Source organism: Spinacia oleracea, chromosome 2, assembly GCF_020520425.1.
Source record: "Spinacia oleracea cultivar Varoflay chromosome 2, BTI_SOV_V1, whole genome shotgun sequence".
NCBI classification, from domain to species: Eukaryota; Viridiplantae; Streptophyta; class Magnoliopsida; order Caryophyllales; family Amaranthaceae; genus Spinacia; species Spinacia oleracea.
Window position 1 is genome coordinate 78,947,466 of NC_079488.1, and position 22,237 is coordinate 78,969,702.

The 22,237-nt window shown below is 35.6% G+C and overlaps 1 protein-coding gene and 1 pseudogene across 2 annotated transcripts; both read left to right on the forward strand.

Moving 5' to 3' along the window:
- On the forward strand, positions 1-1,076 carry LOC110777090 (uncharacterized). Of its 2 annotated transcripts, none has more exons than XM_021981705.2 (3): positions 1-362; positions 535-683; positions 840-1,076. In XM_021981705.2, exons 1-3 carry the CDS (start codon positions 234-236, stop codon positions 910-912), a joined length of 351 nt encoding a protein of 116 aa, XP_021837397.1. In that variant the 5' UTR covers positions 1-233; the 3' UTR covers positions 913-1,076. The 2 variants fall into 2 exon arrangements, with proteins under 2 accessions (XP_021837397.1, XP_021837398.1); XM_021981706.2 differs by having other exon boundaries at positions 20-362; positions 814-1,076.
- A 16,562-nt stretch (positions 1,077-17,638) lies between these two features.
- Positions 17,639-21,781, forward strand: LOC130467021 (BURP domain-containing protein 5-like; annotated as a pseudogene).
- Positions 21,782-22,237: the final 456 nt, after the last annotated feature.

Below are 22,237 nucleotides of genomic sequence, written 5' to 3' on the forward strand. Positions count from 1 at the left end.
GGCCACCAAGTATTTTGGGGTTCTAAAGGGCCTATAAGACCGTACATAAAGTAGAGCCAATTTTCACAGTTTATGCCGTAGCCTTATTTTCCAAATTCCAACCCATAATATCTTCTCCCTAGCTTTATCCATCTGCCATATATTTCTGCATTCCAAATGGAGTAAATTTTGGGAAAGGAGAGCCAACGCCTACCAAGTGTTTGATAAAAGGCCTCAGAGAAAGCAAAACAAGTATGGAAGTTCCCCAGCCACTCCAAACACTAGCAAAAACTGGAGCTATAGTAGCTGGTGGTATAATCTGTATCTCTTTCGCCGCTTCCACCACCATCAAAGTCATCCAATCTGCGACTGAAGCTAAAAGGGTATCTAATTATCTATCCCATACATTTCCAGTAACTTGGCTGCATACATGTACATGTACACACATGGTATATGGTTGTTAAGACGGGTCGGGATAAACTTGTCCTGCTTAGCTAACTGTTAGATATCTAATACTTAATTTCACGATATTTAATGTGATGTTGTTTGTTTCAGAAAAGCACGGCGAAGCCATGCCAAGGATGTAAAGGAAAAGGGTTCCACATTTGCAAACTTTGCAAAGGCAATGCTACTATACAATGGTCTCCTTTGTATGATCCTATTCATATCAACCCTTGTCAATGCCCAACTTGTGATGGCCATAGGTTAGTCTTTTTAATTATTTGTATAATTTTTTCTTTCCAATACAGACAACACTAATATACTTTCCTATATCTCTAACAAACTCACATAATTCAACTAGTTTTTATATGATATGGTTGTGCTTTATTTCAGCATACAACGGTGTCTCAATTGTGTAGGGAAAGGTTACTATTGAGCTCCAATGGCCAATGTGCTACAACTCGATCTGCAAATCAATCTATTTCTAGCTAGCTACATATTGAGTTAGATGGAATTTAATAAATGTAACATCCTTATACATTAGCTAGCAGATCGATTGAATTGAAGTTTGTATTTTTTAGCTTTGCAAGACTTCCCTCCTCTACGAGGAAGTACTGGTTTTCATGGAGGATTACCCCACAAACATTTATCCCATATTGAAGGAGAAGCTACACTTAATTTTACATCACAAAAAAAAAAAAAAAATTGAGGATATAATGTGCATGATTATATTCAATGAAACCTGGATATAATTATATATAGTCCTGCAATATCTCGTAACGAGATTAATCAGAAGGAAAGGCAAAGAGTCAATCCGGTTCCTACATAGGGTTTATGATTACGTAGATAAGGGCATCTAATGGATAATGTAGCCAATAAACATAGTAAATTAATAATCAAACTCAACCTTAAGTCGGAGGGCGGGAGGGGCGCTATTGCAAGTAGATAAAGGCATCTCGTGGATGATGTATCATCCAATGAACGTGGTAATCAAAACCAATGTTACATTTCCAAGTTGGTTACGAACTCACAAGATCGAGCCCCATCAACTGTGTTATATTTGAGACTTGAGAGTGACTCAAGCGTTGACTATGTGTAGCTGAACTGACTAACTTAAGATAGATAGGTTCTGATTTAGTAGGGTTTTTTCATATTAACTACCAACAAAAAAAAGGTATTATTGGTAGGTCATGCTTCTGCTCCCACTTCCATTCAATAATGCAATTCCAATCAGCGGCGGGTCCAGAAATTTTTAATTGTGGGGGCCATATATACTACGATGTAAGTTATACATAATATATTCATATCCCTTCGAGCATAAAAAAACATCATGTGCTCAAAATATACTTTTTAATCCTTTTTTAACCTTTTAAATAATTTGTTAATGTTGGCCATAAAAATGAAGTTGTCAAAGTCAGAATTGGAACAATTTTTGAAGGAACAAAAAAACATAACAACCAATAAATGAAAGAAGAATATGAAAGTAAAAACAAAAAGTAATAATAGGCAACTAAAATTTGCGTGTACTGGGAGTTGAACCTGAGATGGGCTATCAAAATGTCCTATGAATTTACATTTGCCATCTCAACTACTTGTTTTTTGTGTTTATAACTGCAAGATTTAGTAATTAGTCATGCCTAGAGCTGGCAATGGGTTGGGTTGGGTCGAAATCAGGTCGACCCATTTATAAACAGGTTGAGATTTTCCCAACCCGACCTGTTTAATTAAACGGGTTGAGATTTTCAACCCAACCCAACCCAACTATAAACGGGTTGACCTGAAGTTGACCCGTTTAATTTTTTTTTCCCACTTTTAATTGTAAATTGATTTGACTATAGAATTGCGAGGTGATTTTGTTATGGCATATCTCATTGCAAAAAGTAATTTTTCAATATGTATTTGACATGAATCAAAACGTCAAATAATTATTCAATGTTGAAGGGAAAATGAGAAATAAAATCTTTCAAATCACATTATACATATATATATTACATACTTGCTTGCACTTAAACGGGTTAGACGGGTTGTTTTCGGGTTGAAAATTTCAACCCGACCCAACCCATTTAATTAAACGGGTTGGGTTGGGTTGACCCATTTAATTAAACAGGTTGAAAATCTTGACCCAACCCTTTATTATTGGGTTGGGTTCGGGTTGGGTTGGTGGGTTGGGTCAATTTTTGCCAGCTCTAGTCATGCCCCCCCCCCTTGGCTCCGCCCCTGATTCCAATTCCATCTAATTATCTTCACTATGTAAATTAATCAAATAAAATTAGTTTTTATCCCGTGTTATGCACGAGTTTCTTAGTTTAGAAATTCGGGTGTATACTTATATTGTCTATGAAATATAGGGGAAGATACAAAAATGTAGAAATAAAATAAAATATGACGTGTTTGGAAGGCGTATAAATGTATAATGAAATTGAAATTAGAATATGAAACAAATAAAATCTATATTATTAAATTAGAGTAATAGAGAATGAGAGGGCTTCATCCTAAATTCCTCAATTCTCATTAGCCGACTATATTAGGAAATAAATTCAATATTTTTTTTAAAAAACAATTAAATTAGCATATCAAAGAAAATCAAATGATGAACACAATGAAGATATCAAAGAGGAAACAATTGAAATTTACTACAATATTCTACAAACTATAATGACTAATTGGAAATTTATAAGAACCAAATTATCATACCACCATACTTCGTATATGTTGAAAAGCAATATTAAACTCTCTTTTTTACCACCATAATTGGAAATGTACAATAAAGTTTACTTTCTATCCATGGATTCAGTATTTCTATCAATTTGCACCAGTCTGCCAAATTTTTATAGGAATTTTTTCTCAAAGTATTCCACAGAGAAGTTGGGAATTCTCACCCAAGTAGTTAGGGTTTTAATCGAGGACTCATCCGGCACAAAATATTTTCGAATAGTCAAATAACTATCCCCTATCATCCAATGACCTTGAGTCATTACAAAATCATAGTCCTCCATTGAAGTCAATCTCACCACATAATAGGCACGTACACCCAACGTCCGTTAGAGAGATATCTCCTTTTAGGCTCCATTTAAGCCTTAGATGTCTAAACCGCATTACTCAATTTCTTATAAAATAGCTTGATAATCAGGGCATTTTTCCATACGGAGCCGCTTTTTCTCTTCCTTAGTAAGGAGAATGGTAGGGCAATTTTCCTCCGTTTTCCCGTCAAAAGCTCGGTCATCATTTGATACCACATCATCATCCTCTAAGAAATTCCCAGCCCCTGCCATGCCCTAGAGATGAACTAGCTTTCCCCTTGCAACCATGCTATACGAGGAACCATTAATCCTCCTCTTCATTCATCGAGTCCATGAATCCTCTCTTCACTTTCTTGTTCGATCGTAATTACATCAGAAATAGACTCAGAACAAATGATTTTGTCCCAAGTTACAAAGTCGTGTATCGAACAAGACGCACATTACTGCATGAGATGAACATATTTCCCACGTACATGCACAGGGAATAGTACCAGAGCTTACTGCCTCTTCAACAAGTTCGATGGAACCGGTGATCTTATCTTGCATCTATACGTGCAGTTCATCAACACTTTGTCTTGGTGTGCCGGAAGAACACCTCCCTATGCTCTTTGCTCGCAGTCTAGAAAGACCTGCATTATCCTGATTTAACTATCTTCATCCCTGTGATCAAAACTCATGGGACGAAATAATGTCAGCCTTCTGTGAATGGGTTCATGAATACCAAAGAGAAGATGAAGGATGCTCACTTTAAATCTCACCAATCAAGCAGAACCAAAATATTTCTCTCATTTCTACTCCAGAGGCTCTAACATTTGAGCCACATTTCTTGAGCCGATTACTGATATGGAGTTCATGCTTATCCTCCTTAGGAATCTAAATGATTTCTACTATTGCCACATGGTCTCGTTCAAGTACATAAGTCTTGCTCACATGGAACAATACATGTATGGCATTGATGTCATGAAACTACAAGAAATCAGACGTAAAACTGCACCAAGAAACCCTACTCAAGGAAAGAAATTCACTCACTCGATGAATCGATGAGTTTCATTTTTGAGCGCTACCGAAGAGAGGTATTCTCAAAACCAAAGCATCAGTGTACTCTGATACTCCCTCATGCGCCTTGAAGAGAGATTATTGCACTATCGCAAGTATAGGTATATAACTGATCAATGCTATGATCTGAGTTGCACTATCGAGAATCTAATCGATCGAGGAACACTAGTCGTAGTTCACGCTCCACCAAGAAAACAAGAATCTCAATCAGCTTTGTAAACCCGATTGTACAAGCAAGGTGAACTCTTACCTTTGCCCGGGAGGCCCGAGGGTGGAATTTTAGGCCCATATCTTCTTAAGTATTGTCATTATCATCAACTTGTCGGTCACATCACCGATGATAGCCATACACTAAGGCTCGAACTTCAGCACAGATCTAAGGCGAAGCGTGCTAGTTCTAAGGAACCAATTTCCATAAATCTCCTTTCACTCGATGAAACTAAAGAAGATCCAACCGAACTAATGGTTCTTTAAACTTTGAAGATTTCAGGATAATTCAACTTGAAGAATAAGGTGAAATTCCACTAATTGATTGGGAAACATGTATTCCTAAGTGCATGAGTCCAGATAAGGTAGCAGTTAGCGCTGAAGGAGCAAAGACTCCAGCATCTGAAGTAGCTTCCATTGTCTCTATCATGGAACCACGAGTGTTCAGCAAACTCGACACCGATGACAAGAAAGCTTGCGCACTGGTTTGCAAGGCTTGGGCCACTTGGTTACACCTCGCACGGTACGAATTCCAACTCATCTGGTTCTAAGCGTCATCTAGACTCATTGCAGCACCGCAACAATGAGGGCTAGCCCATTGAATAATCTTAGGTTGTAATATAATGTAGTTCGACAATCCGAAGATCGGGTCTAATTCTCCATAAAAAAAATGTTGAATTAAACCATTAAAAACACATAATATTCAACAAAACCTTCATATATGTTTCAAATCATAGAAAGACATTGAGATCTAAGAGAAAAGAAGATGTAAGATATCTACCAACAAAGTCGAAATTCTACCAGCAAAAAACACAAAATTAATGGGAAAAAATAATGAAACAGAAGAGAATATACCAAAAAGTCAGAATTTGACCTAATTTCAACAGAATCGAGAAATATTCGAACAAATCAGTAAGCTTACGAACTGAGCAACGAACGGGTTGAGCAATTTGACCAGTTTTTGATTAAATTAGGGTTTACTGGATAACTTGTGAAGGTTTTTGGTTGGAGATTTACGAAAGGGAAAGAGAGAAATTTGAACAGAGCTATGAATCCAATAGGTCGAGCTCTGCAAAGGATTTTGGAGGAAAACGAATAAAAATTTTCAGTGTGTATCATTTTCGGTGAAGGATTGCTAGTTGCTGCAGAGTGCGTCAAGACAAAGTATGATTAAGGAGGGCGAAATTTAACCAGCCGTCTTCTTATTTAAATCAATGAGGGAGAATTCTTTACTATCGCCATATTTGGTTAAATATTAAAAGGCGAATATCAACTTATCCTGTTTGATTAGATCTTCAAAGGCGAAAACAAGTTGTCCTTCTTGTTTTAATATTCACGCCCTCTTTGCTCTTAATTTTTGTAGTGCCAATAACATTTTATGTAATAAATAGATTTTGGGCTCGGGCGATGCCCCGAAGGCCGAGTCATCACTTGAATAATGGTAACTATGCCTATTTTTCTGTAAAAAAAAAATAAAAACAAATCATAATTAACTCCTATTTTTATTAAAATCATTTTTCTTTCTTTACTATCAGTTTATTATATATCGTTTGCAAAATACAACACGTAAATTTGCATAGCCAAGTGGATAAGTCATTAGTGGTTCCAATCACCAAGTCATGGGCTCGAATCTTGTATTTGTAATTTTAAAATAATATTGGATGACATGTAATGACATGTAATGACATGTGTCAAATTGAAAGAGGAGGGCGCCACGTGGCATTGTATACTTTCTTACAAACGCCCTTTAATATATTAGTATAGATGTTTGTTTACAATTATTAGTAGATAATTATGGTCAAAGTAAGAAAAGTGAACCGTGCAAAAGTCAAAATGGTGCAACAATTTTTTAAAAAAGATAGTGTGTATTGTTAGGTTATGATACATATGACAATACATAAATCATGCGGAAAAACCATAAAGCCAGGAAAGCATATTATTTACACATAATAATTTAGCATAGTATAGATGCATACACTTTGTGGCGTGCCTTCCCTAGCTGCGCCCGAACCGAACAAGAACAAGTCTTTAGGACTCCAAGTGTCGTCCCTCCGTAGATAGTCCACAGTACGTCCGGATCCGCCTCAAGATTGACCAACTAGAATCGCCCTTAAGGTGCTTAGGAATTTTCGGCTATTATTGTGCAAGAGTGTGGCTGAATTTTCTTTCAAAACTTACCCTTTTGAATACTTCAATCGTATTTTTAAATTATGACCCTAGGTCCTTATTTATAGAGGTTTGGAAAGGGAATTGGAATCCTAGTAGGATACGATTTAATTAAACTTAGAATCCTACAAGGACTCTAATTAATTAAATAATCCTAATAGGAATAGGAATTTAATCATACACCAAATCCTAATAGATTTAGGAATTGTGCATGGACACAAACACACACGCACGGAGCCACGAGGGCGCCCGCACGCGTGCGCTCGGCCCACGCAGCCCACGCTGGGCAGCCTTGCCTTGGCGCGCTGGGCCTGCCTTGCGGTGGGCCTGACGCTGCCTTGGGCTGGGCGTTGGCGCGCGTCTTTGCTTGCTGGGCGATGGCTTGGCTTCGTGCTGGGCCTTCGTCCGGCAAGCCTCGTCCGATGCTTATTCGTACGATACGCTTCCGATTAAATTCCCGGTTCCGGAATTCATTTCCGATACGAACAATATTTAATATTTCCGATTCCGGAGTTAATTTCCGTTTCGAACAAATATTTAATATTTCCGTTTCCGGAACTATTTTCCGATTCCGATAATATTTCCGATTCTGACAATATTTCCGTTTCCGGCAATATTTCCGATTCCGGCAATATTTCCATTTCCGGTAATATTTTCCGATACGTACCATGTTTCCGTTTCCGGCAACATCTACGACTTGGATAATATTTATATTTCCGATACGATCCATATTTCCGTTTCCGGCAATATCATCGTTTCCGGAGTATTCATTTCTTGCTTGTGACGATCTCAGCTCCCACTGAAACCAAGATCCGTCGATTCCGAATATCCATAGATAGAGTATTTAATGCCATTAAATACTTGATCCGTTTACGTACTATTTGTGTGACCCTACGGGTTCAGTCAAGAGTAAGCTGTGGATTAATATCATTAATTCCACTTGAATCGAAGCAGCCTCTAGCTAGGCATTCAGCTCACTTGATCTCACTGAATTATTAACTTGTTAATTAATACTGAACCGCATTTATTAGACTTAACATTGAATGCATACTTGGACCAAGGGCATTATTTCCTTCAGTCTCCCACTTGTCCTTAGGGACAAGTGTGCATTTCCTAATTCCTTTGTCGCTCGATGCTTGCTCTTGAACATAAGGTAAAAGTTGTCATCCTTATTATGTCCAGAGGTGTTTCTCGGTTTCAGAGTTCAACTGATCAAATAAGCAGATAATCATAACCTATGATTCATCTGAGCACGGCCATGCATTTCACAGTTTCTAGCTCTCCGAGTGGCCTTGTACAACTTTTAAGCATCTCATCCCGATTTATGGGAGGACAATCCCAATCTTGCGATCTTGAGATTAGACTTCGTTTGATAGGTGATTACCTGAGCGTTGCCTTTATAGCCTCCTTTTACGGTGCGACGGTTGGTCAACGTCAAAGCAACCAGTTCTCAAATAAGTAATCTCAAATCACTCAGGTATTGAGGATTTAGTGTCTAATAATTTTAATGAAATTTACTTATGACAGATTTTCATCTCTTACAGTAAAGTCTCATAGGTCTGTCCGATACTAGTCTTCCCAAAGTAAGTATCTATGCAAATGATTATGACATTGCCATGCCCACATAGTTCAAGAAACAGAACTACTAGTCATCTTGCATTCTAGTCGTCTAACGTTTTCTATGCGTCCAATTTTATAGAAAACTCCGACCAGGGACCATTTTCAACTTTTGACATTCAAGTTCACTTGATAGACATTTCTTAGTCACAGGACTGGTCCTGACAGTCCATCTTGAATATATTGTCAAATTGAAGGGACTCATCATTTAATACTAAACCAAGATTAAATGGAATATGAAAATACATTTCATATATGATAAATGTTCAACCCCAATGTTTTACAACCATGGGCCTCAAACCCATCTTTAAAACAGTTCATGGAATTCAAAGCTATGCTTGATTTCCAATGCCACAATGTGAGTGTTGTTTCTCACTTGTTGCATAGGTTTAGTTATCATGCTTTGCCAATCTTAATATCCTTTTCATCGAATGTTCTTCGAGATAGATGATAAGATCTTTTGAGTATGTTTATTTTGTGATCTAGTCTTTTCTTGCTTCAAGAGTGGTTCTACGAATTTTTCAATGAAGAACCATCAAGCCAGCAGACATGTGATCTACCCAAGTTCAATGAAGAACTCTTTAACATAAACAACCCTGTTTTATTGCTTCTTAGGAAAAAAGTACTTTTACTTCAAATTTATAGGTTGCTAGTGATGCTTTGTTTGGAATTACTTATCCAAGCAGTTCACAGATATGTGGAATACTTTCCAGCTGTATCTTAGAACATAGAAATTAATATTTTAATATCCCACGCAACAGCTCATGGTCTCCAATCCATGTTGCCATTTCAAAACATGATGCTCTATAGCTCGTCCTTATCAATGGTTAACTCCAAAGGGTCTTGCTTGATCCTTTGCCAGTGTTTATGCGTGTAGCATCAGTATTTAGCATATCTTTATTTCCTTGAATCAAGAACTATTCCTATGTACCTTTTCAAGTACCATAAGTATTCTTGATCTCAATCTAGTTGATCTTCACTTAGATCAGTAGAGATTGGTATATGTTCGTCATGCCTATACGATACGTTTTTGGCGATCCTCATATTATATCATACATGATAAATTCTTTTGCAGAATAATTCCCAATTGAATTCTATTCATGTAACTTTAGCTCATCTAGTTTCAGTAGATACTAAATCCAGCTAAATTCTTTGACATATAATATAGGTTAAGAATCTTACTTAGATCCTTTGATGTTTAACTTAGTAAATGCTTATACATAGTTCAAACATTCTTTACTTAGATTTATTCATATGGGTCGAATATCTCCAATGGAGTCTTTCGTGTTTGATTTAGTAAATGCCATTACTTAATCCAAAACAATATTATAAGATCTTTGTAAATAGATCTTAAAACCCAATATGTACTAAGTTTCGCCTTGGCCCGTCATTGATGAATAATTTCAAATCTAAGTTATTAGAATTTGAATCTTATTTCACAATATAGAGATATGTCTGTGATACACATAGGACCAATTAAGTTTTACGTACTCCACTAAACTTCTTATATATCTATAAGAGTCATGTACATTTTATGAAACTAAAATACTTATTAGCTTCACTAAAATACATTTCTAATTCCCAATTGCTTGCTTAAATCTGTACTTAGATTTCATAAGCTAGCATTCCTTTTCAAGCATTTATTTGGATCCACAAATTCTATGACATGCCATGTACATAGTTTTCTTCCAACATTTGATTGAGGAATACGTTTTGTCATCCAATTGCCATATGTACCAATATGCAATCATTGCTTGAATTATAGACTTAAGCATTACGATTTTGCATGAGGCTTCAACACAATCTACGTCGTGAATTTGCTTGTAACCTTTAGCAACTAATCTAGCTTTGTGTGTGAACACAATTCCATGTTTGATGGTTTTTATCCTTAAAACAAACTTGCAACCAATAGGTGTGAAACTATTCTTGCAAATCAACAAAATTTCAATTTTGTCATCAAAACATTGAGTATGTTTTATGGCCTCTAACCATTTAAAACATTTGAGTCTATATATGGCCTCTAACCATTTTAGGGAATCTATATTTCGTCATAGCTTTCTTACAAGTCATAAACTCATTAATCTACATGATAATAGTTTGACTGAAAGTTGTAGGTTTCTTCACTATCTAATAGAGGAACCTCATAGTTTTAGTGACCTGAACTCCATGTTTCTTCACTATCTAATAGAAGAATCTCATAGTTTCAGTGACTTGAACTCTATGCCTACTTGGGTATAGAACATTAAACAATAGAATATCAATAGCCACTTGAAAGTCCTTTGAATATTCTGTTCTCCTTGAAGCACTTGTAAAGTCTTCTAAGAGATGTTTATTCTTTAAAGCCAATTCTAAAGTCCTTAAAGAATACGTGTTCGGATTTTCTAAAGAACTTCGAAAAGCCTCCGGAATGTCCGTTTATGTTTGTTGTTCGCCTCGAAGACTTTCGAGGTCTATTTTCTCCCACTTGTCATTTTGGAAAGAATCTCCAAAAGGACATTATTTCGAGCAAACAAACATTATGTTCTCAAAAATTCGTGGTAGAAACAATACCCTTGTGTCTCATTTGAATAAATCACAATGAAACATATATCTATACTTGGGCCTTATTTTGTCGAATGACAAACACTAAGCTCCCACTGAGTTTTGCAACTCTCTAGATATATTTTATGAAAAGTTATTTTGAAATTACTTTTTAATAGCTTTGACGAATTTGGTTTAGTTTGGTGGTAGTTGAGCATTTTGTTTTAGAAATTATAGGAAAAGTCTTTATGATTCATCATTAATCGAATCAAGTACTAATTGACTTCGATTATTCCAACTAAGATATGCCATATCTTATGGACCTAGATTGTGAAATTACAACACACAATCATTGATGATCATATTTGGTCTCAAGTAATCATCAACTTGATCTAACCTAGATCTTTATGATTTCTTACCAAGTGGGATTTATACTTCTGAATCTTTGAACTAGCCAAACAGATTCAAACTTATATCACATTGAGTAAATAAACCTATATTCACTCAAATCTGTGTGAAATAATAAAGTCATAAAACCTTTCTTTAGCTTTGAACTTTATTGTCTAGGCGTTCTAACAATAGTTCATATCTTTTGTTACTTTCAACAAGTAAGACTAGTTGTCTTAAATGTATTTAGAAATCAATGAACTTTCAAAAGTCCATCAAAATAGAGCTTTTGAATGTTAACTTGTTGATATGGTCTAAGCAACAATGCTAAAGGTCAGTGGAACTCAAATCAAGAGATTGATTTGAACCTAGTAAAGTTTTATTGTTAAAGAGTTGTTTGTTTTAATCAAGCATATTGACTCAACCCGCAAATGACCATTTCAAATAAACAAACAAACATTGTTTTTGTTTTCCTTGAATGTGAGTCCTTCTGTGTTTGAAGCAGAAATTTAGGTATGCTGATTATGGAACAAAATAGCCATCAAGTTCCAGCCTTTGAAAGGACTTAAAACAAACTAGATGACCCTACAACTAATGTAGCATTGCCATGCTTCATTTCCCACTTGTAGGTCATTAGTGTAGCCTAGCTTCCATTGTTTGAGTTATTACCGAAGTAAGAACCTCAAGCGGTATGTGATACCAAGGAAGTTTGATTGCTAGGTCACTTCTCTTTAAACATAAACTTATAGGTAGAAACGGAATCGTAAATTCCTTCCATTTGTTCCTTGTTTTCCTATTTCTTGTACCCTTTCTTATAGTCTTAAGAATTGAATTCTTTAGTGTTGACTTTTATACTTTGTTAGTGATGTCCAATGTCATTCCAACAAGGTTCTTACCATTTATGTTGAATATTTTGTTTCAACTAGATGATCTTACCAGAAGCTTCTAAAGTTCTCTAAGCATCGATCTATTCGAATGTCTAGGGACTAGACTCATTCGAGAATTAAATGGACAAAGATTTTAGGTTGTTAACCATTGGTATAGCTGAGCGTTTAAACTCAATGCTTTATGATCTCAAAACTACATTGTATTTTGAATCCACAAGCACCAATCGGTTCGCCATTCGATTTTGATACTCGAAAACAACCATAAAAGTCACTAAAAGAAACGTACATTTAAATTGCTCATTTTCTCTCATTTCCGTGAATCGTACTTGGATTCATTACCAATCGAGGAAATTTACTGTTACATTTCTAAAAGGATTTACCGCAGTGCAAGATATTTAATTATACACAATAATTAAAACATACATTGAAGCATGAAAAGTCTAAACATTTATCATGAATAATAACTTGAAAATTAAAGCAATCATGCAATTCAAACAAGTTATTACATTTTATTCGAATTTATTGTTCCGGCAGGTGTGAATAAAATGATTCCAAGATCCTAAAATCCATTGAAGAATTAATCACAGTTTGTCGACTCAATCCTAAAATATCTTAGGTAAGCAAAAACCTTTTGCTAATTGTCTAGAAACTATTCTTGGTTGATAGGCACGTCTAAGAACTTATTAGGTAAACCTATCGATTTTTCCACGACATAAAAGGACTCCTTACTTATATCGTTGAGTTTCACCAAAACTAACATGTACTCACAATTATTTGTGTACCTTGCCCCTTTAGGACCAATAAGTAACACCTCGCTGAGCGAAAACTATTACTAGATTGATGTAAAGGATATCCAAGTAAGTGTATATTTTGGCATGGCACCTTTTAACTCAATTTTTTTTTTTAAGTTTGGAACTTAAGGCTCTTACTATGTTGGTTAGATTTTAAGTGAACTAAAATCCTTAATCATGCAACATAATCAAGCCACAATCTCATGCATAATTAAGACATATTTAAAGCAATAAATAACTTAAAGCATGCATAAGATAAATGTGATCTAGTATGGCCCGACTTCATCTTGAAGCTCCAAATTCAAAGTCCGTCTCGAAAATCTCCGTGGGAGGCACCATTTACTTCAAATAGGATAAGCTATAATTAAACTAATTACAACTATTTGATGGTACGCAGACCATATTTGAATTGAAAAACAATTTTGGTACTTTAGACCAATTACATTCAAATTAATGGTACGCAGACCATATTTTCTATCCTATTTGGGCCATACTAGTCACTTCATAACCTGCAAAACAGTACATATACAATATATACCATTCACCCATTCATTATCATGAATGGCCCACATAGCTGGTTAATAAAACACGTTATGCATCACATAAATATTTGCAGCAATTAATCAAGGGCACCAATAATCTACAAATTATTCAGTCCTTATTAATTCTAATCAAGTTGTTTTAACCTTAAGGATTTGTAGACCTAATCAAGAGTTTATGACTAAAAGGGCTCCCACTTAAACCAATAAATTCATATGCTTTACTAATTTTAAACATAAAAATGTATTTCTAGTCTAACCGGAAACATACAAATTTAATTAAAATTTAAAGCTCATATAAATTTATAATTGAATCCACATATTTAATTTATTTTCAGTCGTATTTAAATTAATTCATGATTTTAATTTTAGTAAAATAATTAGAATAAATGAAATTTATTATAATTATAATATTCAAAATTAAAATCCAAGAAAATAACTTAAATTATTAATTTTAAAATTAATTAAAATTAAGTAAACTGAAAATTTCAAATTAAAATTTTAAAACGATCTAATCGTAACATAAGGTACGCAACATCACCACGCAACGCACAGCCATAGGCCACACGCACGCAGCCATCGCTGGCCATGTGCGCGCAGCCTATGTGCTGCGTCGCATTCGTCGCTGCACACCATCGCAAGGTACCATCGAAGCACACGAGGCAACTGCTCGCTGCGCGCGCCAGCGCTCGATGCACGCGAGCCATCGCTCGCTGCGCGCTGTCGTTCGATGCTGGGCGTAGCGCCCGTCGCACGCGAGCCAGCGCTCGCTGCGCCCGAGGCATCGCTCGCTTGCGCGAGGCAGTGCGCGTTGCACGCGAATGCACGCTGCCTTGCTCTCGCCCTTGCCCACTCGCCCATCGCTCACAGCACACGACACAAGGCAGGGATGCTGCCTTATGCTCGTGAACCATAGCCTTGCTCATTGCATTCGTACCGCATGGGCGACGAGCTCCCTTGCTCGTCGTCGCATGCCCGCACTATACAACACCCCTTAAGGGTAACACGTAGCGTCCATTGCTTTGTGCGTGCAAGTTATATGAGCGAATCGCATAAAAATTAAAATTTTATTTTCAAAATTAATGACAAATTAATAAATCATATTAATTTCATAATTTTAGGGCAAAAAATCGAAAATTTATTAATTAATTGATTTCCGATTAATGTGGATTCAAGTCTAGGTCATAAAAATTGAAAATTTAACACAAATTTACAATTTTTATGGTGGTTTTTAATCATAGGTATCTAATTAAATTATTAACTAATTATGAAAATCAAATTAATTCTAAATTATTCCAATTTTCAACAAATTAATCATAATTACAAATTAGATTGCATAATTAACAAGGCTAGGCATTCAAACTTGTTAAACATATACAGTAGGTCAATCAAAAATTCAAGATTTATCAACAAGAATCGCAAATATTTAATTTAACATCTTAAATTTACGAAATTTTGCGTTCGAAAAACAAAAACCTCTGAAAAGTCATAGTTAAGCTTCGAATTTGAGAATTCTGGGTTCTGCCGAAAAATACTAATTTTGTAAAAATTTTAGAATGCCTTTTACATGCGGAATTGAAATAAAAATCACTCGATTTGGATGAGTAACGAAGAAACTGCCGAAAAACTGCGTACATATAATTAAATAAACGCAATTTGCAATTAATTAACAATTACGAAAATTAATCACCCCTTTTAATTCTTGCAAATTTGTAATATTTAACCATGTTTATGCAATTTAGATTATGAAAATAATAAGAGGCTCGTGATACCACTGTTAGGTTATGATACATATGACAATACATAAATCATGCGGAAAAACCATAAAGCCAGGAAAGCATATTATTTACACATAATCATTTAGCATAGTATAGATGCATACACTTTGTAGCGTGCCTTCCCTAGCTGCGCCCGAACCGAACAAGAACAAGTCTTTAGGACTCCAAGTGTCGTCCCTCCGTAGATAGTCCACAGTACGTCCGGATCCGCCTCAAGATTGACCAACTAGAATCGCCCTTAAGGTGCTTAGGAATTTTCGGCTATTATTGTGCAAGAGTGTGGCTGAATTTTCTTTCAAAACTTACCCTTTTGAATACTTCAATCGTATTTTTAAATTATGACCATAGGCCCTTATTTATAGAGGTTTGGAAAGGGAATTGGAATCCTAGTAGGATACGATTTAATTAAACTTAGAATCCTACAAGGACTCTAATTAATTAAATAATTCTAATAGGAATAGGAATTTAATCATACACCAAATCCTAATAGATTTAGGAATTGTGCATGGACACAAACACACACGCACGGAGCCACGAGGGCGCCCGCACGCGTGCGCTCGGCCCACGCAGCCCACGCTGGGCAGCCTTGCCTTGGCGCGCTGGGCCTGCCTTGCGGTGGGCCTGGCGCTGCCTTGGGCTGGGCGTTGGCGCGCGTCTTTGCTTGCTGGGCGATGGCCTGGCTTCGTGCTGGGCCTTCGTCCGGCAAGCCTCGTCCGATGCTTATTCGTACGATATGCTTCCGATTAAATTCCCGGTTCCGGAATTCATTTCCGATACGAACAATATTTAATATTTCCGATTCCGGAATTAATTTCCGTTTCGAACAAATATTTAATATTTCCGTTTCCGGAACTATTTTCCGATTCCGATAATATTTCCGATTCTGACAATATTTCCGTTTCCGGCAATATTTCCGATTCCGGCAATATTTCCATTTCCGGTAATATTTTCCGATACGTACCATGTTTCCGTTTCCGGCAACATCTACGACTTGGATAATATTTATATTTCCGATACGATCCATATTTCCGTTTCCGGCAATATCATCGTTTCCGGAGTATTCATTTCTTGCTTGTGACGATCTCAGCTCCCACTGAAACCAAGATCCGTCGATTCCGAATATCCATAGATAGAGTATTTAATTCTATTAAATACTTGATCCGTTTACGTACTATTTGTGTGACCCTACGGGTTCAGTCAAGAGTAAGCTGTGGATTAATATCATTAATTCCACTTGAACCGAAGCGGCCTCTAGCTAGGCATTCAGCTCACTTGATCTCACTGAATTATTAACTTGTTAATTAATACTGAACCGCATTTATTAGACTTAACATTGAATGCATAGTTAGACCAAGGGCATTATTTCTTTCATATATCACGGAGTATTGTGTTGTCCTCAACCTCTCATTAACCAACACAATAAGTACGTTGGTAGTGGAGTTGGTGAAGAAATCACCTCCCGACTTATAATTTCCCCATCAGTAGCGGTGTTGCTTGAGAGTGTCTCAAACATTGACACATATAGCTAAACTGACTAACTTATGATAGATATGGCTGATTTATAATTAATACGGAGTACTCACTCTTTCTTATCTATTAAAAACAAATCTCATCATAAAAAAAATGTGGAATAATTGGGCTAATGACATATGGGTGGCTTAAAAGAAATATATTTTAGTACATAATGTTCCTTCCTAGATGGTAATTATCTAACAAGTTGCTAAATGTAAGGTATTTCTTTGTATCCTTATGATTTTTTTTAGTTTTTATGGGGCCTCTTCAGCTCTACCTTACCCATGTACCCATGTGGATCCACCTCTAACGGTATTACGTAGTACTCCCTCCGTCCCGGAATACTCGACCCGGTTTGACCGGCACAGAGTTTAAGGAACTTAAATTGACTTATTTAATTTAATAGGTAGTAGTTGATAGTGGGGTATTATTTTAATGTAATTAGTGGGAGGTGGGTTAAGAGGTGGGGTTGGGGGAGAGTAGGGGTTGAATTTTTAATTATTTTTTGTATGGAGTAGGGGGTAGGTGGGTTAATAGGGGTGAAGTGAGAAATAATATAATATTGTTAGAATATTTCCATTTTTAGAAACAGGTCAAGTATTAAGGGACGGCCCGATAAGGAAAACAGGTCAAGTATTCCGGGACGGAGGGAGTACTAATTTATACAATACCGCTAAAAGCATCAAAGTCAACCTAAACCATACTACATGCCCTATAAATCAGGGCAATTTTGGCTCATATCCATACAATAATAAGTCCTATCCTCTCTCTCTTAATTAAGTCTCATTTCTCAATATAGTTCTTAGAGATGGTAGCTATGAACCACTTAATCTCTGTGTTCGTCTTCATTTTCTCGGTAATACTTCTTCCAGTTCTTTAGTACTTTAGTAGTATGTTAGTTACGAGTAATTATAAGTATCTCCGCCTAGATTAAGTAGTCATGCACGGAGTACTAAATTTATATTACTACAAATTAAGTACGTACTATTAAACACGACAATTAATTTCAAACTAGTGTATGGCTCGGGCGTTGCTTCGGGTTTTACTTTTAGTCGGGTTTACGTTTTCGAAAAATGCCCAATTTTAAAAGATTGTATTTTACATTTATATGTGAAAATATGACGAACATTGTAGCTAGTTGAGATGGTAGGAAGTGAAACTTTTCATCCATGAGGTTTGATGTTCGATCCTTGCTACGTAACACACATACGTTTCATGCATTTCTTTTGCCAGGGTTCGGTCATGCATTGTTCGATGATAATACTTGCTACGTATTTCCTTTGATTTCTAATTTTGAGGCCACGGAATATATTATTTGCGTATCATTCAATTCATATGTTGGTAAACTGGTAATTGATATTAGGTTCAAATAGTTGCTGCCGATGTCACCGCTAGTACTACAACTCCAAGCGCAAAAGCATACTGGAACATCAAATTCCCTAACGTCCCCATGCCACCAGTTCTACGTTATATGCTGCCAGATCCATCAGGTACACTTAACGTCGTTTCTAAATGTTATACTTCCTCAGTTCATTTTTAATCGCAACGTTTGCAACTTTCACGCATGCCAATGCACAACTTTGATCATTTATTTCTTTAATTATTTTTAAGCAAAAATTATAAAAAGTTAATATTTTGAAAATACACATTAAGACGAATCTAACAAGATCTCACATGACTATGTGTTATCTTTACGTATAAATCACCAACAATGGTCAAAGTATAAGATGTGAATAGTTTAGAAATCACAAACGTTGCGAATATTAAAAACCGGATGAAGTATCATTTTGAGTTTTACGTTTACCAATGTATAATTTTTACCATCTATACTTATAATGATGTACTAGTAACATTATAAAAATTATATTTAACATATATATATTTAACATATATATATATACAATATATGAAACAAACCCAATAATATATATTTTTACAAAATTCAAAATGGTTCAACTACTTAGAGGTATTAAAATTTATGGTGATGAAATTTATCATAGATTTTACTTGTATTAAATATTTCTTTATTCCCTCCATCTGTTATAAGTAGAATAGACAAGATTAAGTGAGCTAGATTCTCGGACTTGTACTAATTAATTGATGTTTGAGTGTTTGCACATTTTGTTTATTAAATGGACAGGATTTGACTTTCAAAAAGGAAAATCAAGCTTCAACAGGGACAAAACCATGGCCCTCTACAGTTGGTATATATTTGACATTTTTACTCTAGCCCATACGGATATAGCTGCGTGTGGTCACCAAGCTCAGCGCGTTTAACTATTTGTATATTCTAAAGTTTGGGTCCGAGCTCAGTTTGAACTTTAATTTTGAGTTCGAGTTAGGTCTGAGTTCAGTTCAAACTTCAATTATATTTTAGTCTCGATTGCTAGATAATTGGCAGTTTGAATTCGAGCTTGGCCCAATAATAATTTGAGTCATACTAATATTCGAGGCCGTTGAATATACATATAGTGTTAAATAATAAAAAGCAATTAATTAGGGAGATATTAAATCTGTACCACATAAGAGGTATTGGAATTAGAAATCTGAATTGGATGATTCAGTACGGAATTAGAAATCTTAGAGTAAAATCAAGGGGGTCTTGTCTTAAGATTTTTTTTAATTGTCATGTCAACATTTCATTAATATTAAATAATTAAATTATTGTTAAGACTCCTTAAGATTCAATCAAATTTAGCTCTTCACCCATTAAATCATTTAAGACTTGTAAATCTATGTACAATATCAATCTAATTTACCTCACATACCAAGTCTTAAGTTGAGTCTTCGTTTTTCAAGACTCAATTTAAGACTTTGATAAGACTCGTCTACTTCAATGCTATAATTTCTACGTGTTTGATCTTAAGACTGATGATTCATATGCCACGTTAGCACAACTCAAGTCTTAAGACTTGGGGCTGATCATGCTCTTAGGCTTTTAAGTTTTAACGCCGTTGAATGCATAAGTTTGAACCAACACAAGTTAAAATTAACTTATATTTTTATATTGGCGATGTAATGAATTTACATAGGTACAACTACGACCAAGAAACATCCTCAGTACAACTTGAAAACAAGATGTTTACATCCATATTCATCCGTGAAGACGACCTAATGAAACCAGGAACCATCCATGAACTACAATACCTCGGCCCATCTGAACTCGGCCCGTCCTTTATGACAAAAGATGAAGTCGAGAAACTACCATTCAGTTCGACAAACATGGAACAAGTACTTTCTGCTTTCTCCATTAACCCTAGCTCTAAGCAAGCAAAACTGATGCAGTCCACTCTAACTCGTTGTGAAGATCCAACGAAGTTCGGTCACCATACTTGTGCTCCTTCTTTGGAAGATATCATTGATTTTGTTGATTCAGAGTTTCACCCCTCGATTCCTAGTCAGGATCTTAAGGTTCTTGGTGTTACCGTCACCCCTCCCATGCAAATTAGCCAACGGTAAGTAATTCATACTTCAATCTAATTACTTTTCGCTTTCTCTTCGCCTGAACTAATCTCGTCTTATTTCATATGATTTTTCTAGTTTCTTATATGATATGATATGATCTGATATATATGATTTTTCTAGTTTCTGATTTGGTACGATTTTTTCTAGCTTTTGATCTAGTGTTGTCTAATCTGATTTTTCTATTTATGGTATAATTTTTTTAGTTTTTTATCTGATGAATTCCTTTTGCCCTAGTATTGTACGTCTAATTTGGTCTTAATGTTTCATGCGAGTACAACTTTTTCTACCTTTTGTTGGTCTTGTTTTATTTTAACAAAAATAAGCAATAACAATAAAGTGACGAGAACATAGTTAATTAATTTAGTTATAATTATCTCATCTATACTAATATTTTAAAACACAAAAAATTATATGCCACTTGTCATCTTTTAAAAACTCCATTTATTTTCATTATTCTTTTTAAAATAAAGATAATAATTGTCTATTGTTAAATTTTAATTAAAGCTCCTTGTATTCATAACCTTCCTTCATTATGTTTAACTTTTCATTAACATTTTTGTTACTCTTTTAGATAATTTTTTTGAGGGGAAGATAGAGCAGACATTTTATTAATTGTTACATTTTCAGATAAATGTTGAATGAGTTGGTTTTCGAGTACCAAATTCATATGAAAAAAACATGTAACCTGTGCGTCGCACGGGGGGCTAAAAACTAGTTGAATTTAAATGACAAATTTAATTGATTGGCTAAAATTCAAATGAATGATGAAATGGAAAAATAAGAGCGTAATTAATTAGTCATGCATAGTTATACAAATATTGATGTATATAACCTAAATTGATTAATTACAGGTATCTGATAACTCAAGTAGAGAAAGTGGTTGAGATTGGAAACCCAACAATAGCTTGCCACAAAGCAGCATTCCCCTATGGAGTATTCATGTGCCACCGTATGGAGGGGGCAAGAGCCTACCGTGTTGAACTCCAAAGCCTCGACAATGACAATCTAAAGGTGGATACTGCTCTTGTTGGGTGTCACCACGACACCGAGAATTCGTACGCTGCTTTTGGACTCCTTGGCCTCAAGCCTGGCCAACCTATATGTCATTATGTCATTTCTTGCTTGCTGACAATTTCATCTTCATTAAGAATGTCAATCACTTAAAAATGTCCGTGTCACAAGAATAGTCAACGGGTTAACGGGTCAACAGGCCAGGGTTTCACTTGATCACATCATATGAATGCATGTTTGTTATGTTTGTAAAAATCATGTTTCAATTTACGTACGTACTCGGTAGTCGGTACTCCCTTTGTTTCTCGTTGTTAAAGTGTACTAGTATGTTTGTACTTAGCAATTTCCCCCAAGGTACTTCCTTCTCGGAGTTGAAATTGCCACTTAATAAAACTCTCTGTTTTAATCGTGTCATTATTTCTACTTTATTCTTATTATTATTATTACTTCGTAATATGTTTTAATTTTTTTATTTGACAAGAGGTTTAAGCTATACTGGTGTAAACCTTGTGCGTGTAAAATCTTTTGCTAATTGAAAACCCACATCTAACACTACAAAAAATTGTACCATTAACGATGTGAAATTCCGTTGCTAAAGGCCATTAATCGTTGATTAATGACGGGATTTCCTATCGCAAATCCGTCATAAAAGGGGACGTCGTTAATGAAAAATCTCGTCGTTAACCCGTCGTATAAGACATTTGCGACGTTTGTTCCCGTCTTTGTTTGGTTGTTAGCCCCGTCGCAAAAGGCTTTTGCGACGAATTTTTTGACCCGTCGTAATTAGGTTGTCGTTAAAGATACAAATTCTTGTAGTGTAATATAATTCAAACTGTCGTATAGGTAGGAATCATAAATCAT

What these genes read in the sequence shown, in the direction of transcription:
- LOC110777090 (XM_021981705.2), top strand. Translation starts at nt 234, where the DNA reads ATGGAAGTTCCCCAGCCACTCCAAACACTAGCAAAAACTGGAGCTATA. An exon ending in CTGCGACTGAAGCTAAAAGG is followed by an intron (nt 363 to 534) that starts GTATCTAATTAT and finishes TGTTTGTTTCAG; the next exon opens with AAAAGCACGGCGAAGCCATG. An exon ending in CCAACTTGTGATGGCCATAG is followed by an intron (nt 684 to 839) that starts GTTAGTCTTTTT and finishes TCAATTGTGTAG; the next exon opens with GGAAAGGTTACTATTGAGCT.